At 34.6% G+C, this 3,159-nt stretch overlaps 1 protein-coding gene across 1 annotated transcript; it reads right to left on the reverse strand.

The window, feature by feature from the left end:
* On the reverse strand, positions 518–2,219 carry LOC109329168 (histidine-rich glycoprotein-like). The gene is made up of 2 exons (XM_019562843.1): positions 1,291–2,219; positions 518–958 (listed from the first exon to the last, which is right to left on the reverse strand). Exons 1-2 carry the CDS (start codon positions 2,171–2,173, stop codon positions 666–668), a joined length of 1,176 nt encoding a protein of 391 aa, XP_019418388.1. The 5' UTR covers positions 2,174–2,219; the 3' UTR covers positions 518–665.

Raw genomic sequence — 3,159 nt, forward strand, 5'->3', positions numbered from 1 at the left:
ATTCCTTGTTGGAACATATTACCATTGGTTTCTCCTTGTTCATATTCAACTATTTATATATAGAAGTTGACAACAACGTTTCCACACCATAGTCACATATTCAGAATCTGGATGACGATTCTCTATGGGTTATGGCACTGTCTCATTATAATTACTATACAACATATAATATAAGAGTAAGTATTTAAATTTAAAAGTAATATAATATTGAAAACAAGGTAGATAAACTCAAATATCAGTTTCTTTATTATCCAATATGCAAACAACTACATAGGAGGAACCATGAAAACCAAAATTATATAACTGAGCAAGAGAGAAAAAAAAATATGCATGCTACCAGTATTATGAACTGTAACAAACTCTATTAGTATTCTACCGAAAAACATTTATATTTTTCTTGAACCAAGAAATATTGATCATTTCTTCTTGTTTTTATTGTAAGGTTTTCTTCTTGTTTTTATTGAGATAAGAGATATCTTTTTCTTCCATAAGGTACATTTTAAACTAATCATTTAGTTTTCTTCTATACGGTACATTAAAACTAAATAAATTATTTTCAGCTGAATATATTATTGTTATTTCTGATAAAATACAACTTCATAACCCTGTCTAAGAAGTTGGAAACAATGGAAAATGGAAACATCAATGGCAGGTAGAATAATTTTCTAATGTGGGCATATAGGCTCAAATGCAAGGTCGAGAACAGTGTAGAGATGGTATTTAGGGTTCCCAAGCAGATCATGAGCCTCAGACCTAAGGGTAGCACCTTTAATACCACCATGGATATTAGAGCGCTTAAGACCATGTGGTGCACTAAACAAAAACACTTTGCATTTGTGAGCTCCATATGTGCTCACGTTCTTATGGGCTTCAATGAGAAATTTTCCATTCCGGTCAGTTGTTGCTGTTTGGATCATTGTCTTCTTTGTGTTGTTGCATTCCAGTTTCACAACAGCTCCTGCAATAATTTCGAAACCCATGCCTAAGTTCTCCATTTTTAACCAACAATTTTGATGGGGTATAGATAAAGCTTTAATATCACTCATAATACTATTTTGGAACATTTTAAAATTAATATTACAAGTTAATTCTACACATTGCCATTTAAAATGTACATGAGAAATTCTTTCATCAAAAAGATTTTGGTAAGGTTTTGCAATCCACACACCTTTTCAAAACATAACAAAGTGTTATCACATAAACACTGAGAGCAATTTTCCCTTTATTTATTTTGGTTTTTTATCAGGAAATAAAAGAAAATTGCAAGGTTTAGAGAAGTTATAGACAAACCCATAATTGGAGTAGCTCCCCGTAAGGGACCACCAGGATTGCGTTTGCAAGACTTTTTCAAGACAAAACCTTGAACAGCAACAAATTTTCTAGGGATGGAATGCAACGGTGGGTGTGGATGAGGAGCACGAGGGTGGTGGTGGTGGTGGTGGTGATGACGACGGTGGGTTGGGGGCTTGGCAGGAGCATGATGGTGATGGTGGTGGGTTGGGGGCTTAGCAGGAGCATGAGGGTGGTGGTGGTGGGTTGGGGGCTTGGCAGGAGCATGAGTAGGAGAATGGTGATGTGGAGGATGAGCTGGAGAGAGATGATGCTGATGTGGAGAATGAGCTGGAGCGTGAAGCGGGGAGTGATGTGGAGAATGAGCTGGAGAGTCATGATGGTGATGTGGAGAATGAGCTGGAGAGAGATGATGCTGATGTGGAGAATGAGCTGGAGCGTGAAGCGGGGATTGATGTGGAGAATGAGCTGGAGAGTCATGATGATGTGGAGGATGAGCTGGAGAGAGATGATGTTGTTGTGGAGAATGAACTGGAGCGTGAAGCGGGGAGTGATGTGGAGAATGAGCTGGAGAGTCATGATGATGTGGAGGATGAGCTGGAGAGAGATGATGTTGTTGTGGAGAATGAACTGGAGCGTGAAGCGGGGAGTGATGTGGAGAATGAGCTGGAGAGTCATGATGATGTGGAGGATGAGCTGGAGAGAGATGATGCTGCTGTGGAGAATGAGCTGGAGCGTGAAGCGGGGAGTGATGTGGAGGATGAACCAAGGCTGGTGTTGGAGAAGGGGATTGTGGGTGTGAATGGTGGTTGTCATGCTCGAGGGCCAACACACCCAAGAAGGAACTCACTAGGAGTAGGACTAATACCTGAGTTTTTGCCATTGCTATAAGCAATAAGGTATTATATTGTTGTTGTTCTATTTGGATTTGGAAGGAGGGGTTATTTATAGGCTACATTTATAATTTTTTGTATGAAGTTGTCTCCAACAATTATATTGGACATAAAATTAAGTAAGTCAAACTTGGAAAAGAAGACTAAAATCATATCATACCACATATTTGTACATTAAATAATTCATATTTTGCAAACCTAGAACATAGTGGTTGTTGGTAAGATAGGTGAATCATTTTAATAATTGAGTTTTATGTTATAAATAATAATATTAATATTATAAATTTATTATAATATATAAATTAACTTGATCTAATTGTTGAATCACCAATTTGATATATTATACCACTATATAAGTACTTTAAATAATCAATATTAATAACATAACAATTGTTGAAGTTATAAGCTTGAATGTTTCTGCAACTTATTTTTGTGTGTGATAGTTCGTGTGTGATAGCTTGAATGTTTCTGCAATCTATGAATACATAATTTTGTCAAGTATTTTTAAATGATTTTATAATAAAGTAAAAGAGAACCAAGAAACAATTTTGGTTGACACATGTCCTAGCACCAGCTTGCAAACATATTTGTCCTTGTCATGTTCCATGTCTATTATGCTGTCACTTGCTACCCGAGAATCAATGTTCCACTTGAGATATCATCTCTTTCCTCATACAATCATGTGTTTTTTTTAGTCTTTTTTATTTCATACTATATTCAATTTATATTTATATTATTAATAGTTAATATTATTATTATTATTATTTTAAGAATAGAAATTTCTAAATAATTAAAAAAGTGCAATGTAATTATTGTTTTGATAATATTTTTTATCAAAAAATATCCTTTTAATTATAAAAAATGATGCATTTATAATATATGTCCGAGATAAAAAATAAAATCTTTTTTTCAAATTAGTAATTATTGGAATTTGAGATACTTCAATTCTGATAAAGGATAAATATTTTAAACAAAA

This window comes from Lupinus angustifolius, chromosome LG16 (assembly GCF_001865875.1).
Source record: "Lupinus angustifolius cultivar Tanjil chromosome LG16, LupAngTanjil_v1.0, whole genome shotgun sequence".
NCBI classification, from domain to species: domain Eukaryota; kingdom Viridiplantae; phylum Streptophyta; class Magnoliopsida; order Fabales; family Fabaceae; genus Lupinus; species Lupinus angustifolius.

Bases quoted from the DNA above. Each gene is read 5' to 3' on its own strand.
- LOC109329168 (XM_019562843.1), bottom strand. From the start codon at position 2,173: ATGGCAAAAACTCAGGTATTAGTCCTACTCCTAGTGAGTTCCTTCTTG. The intron at 959-1,290 runs GTTTGTCTATAA...AAATTATTGCAG, and splicing joins GGGAGCTACTCCAATTATGG to GAGCTGTTGTGAAACTGGAA.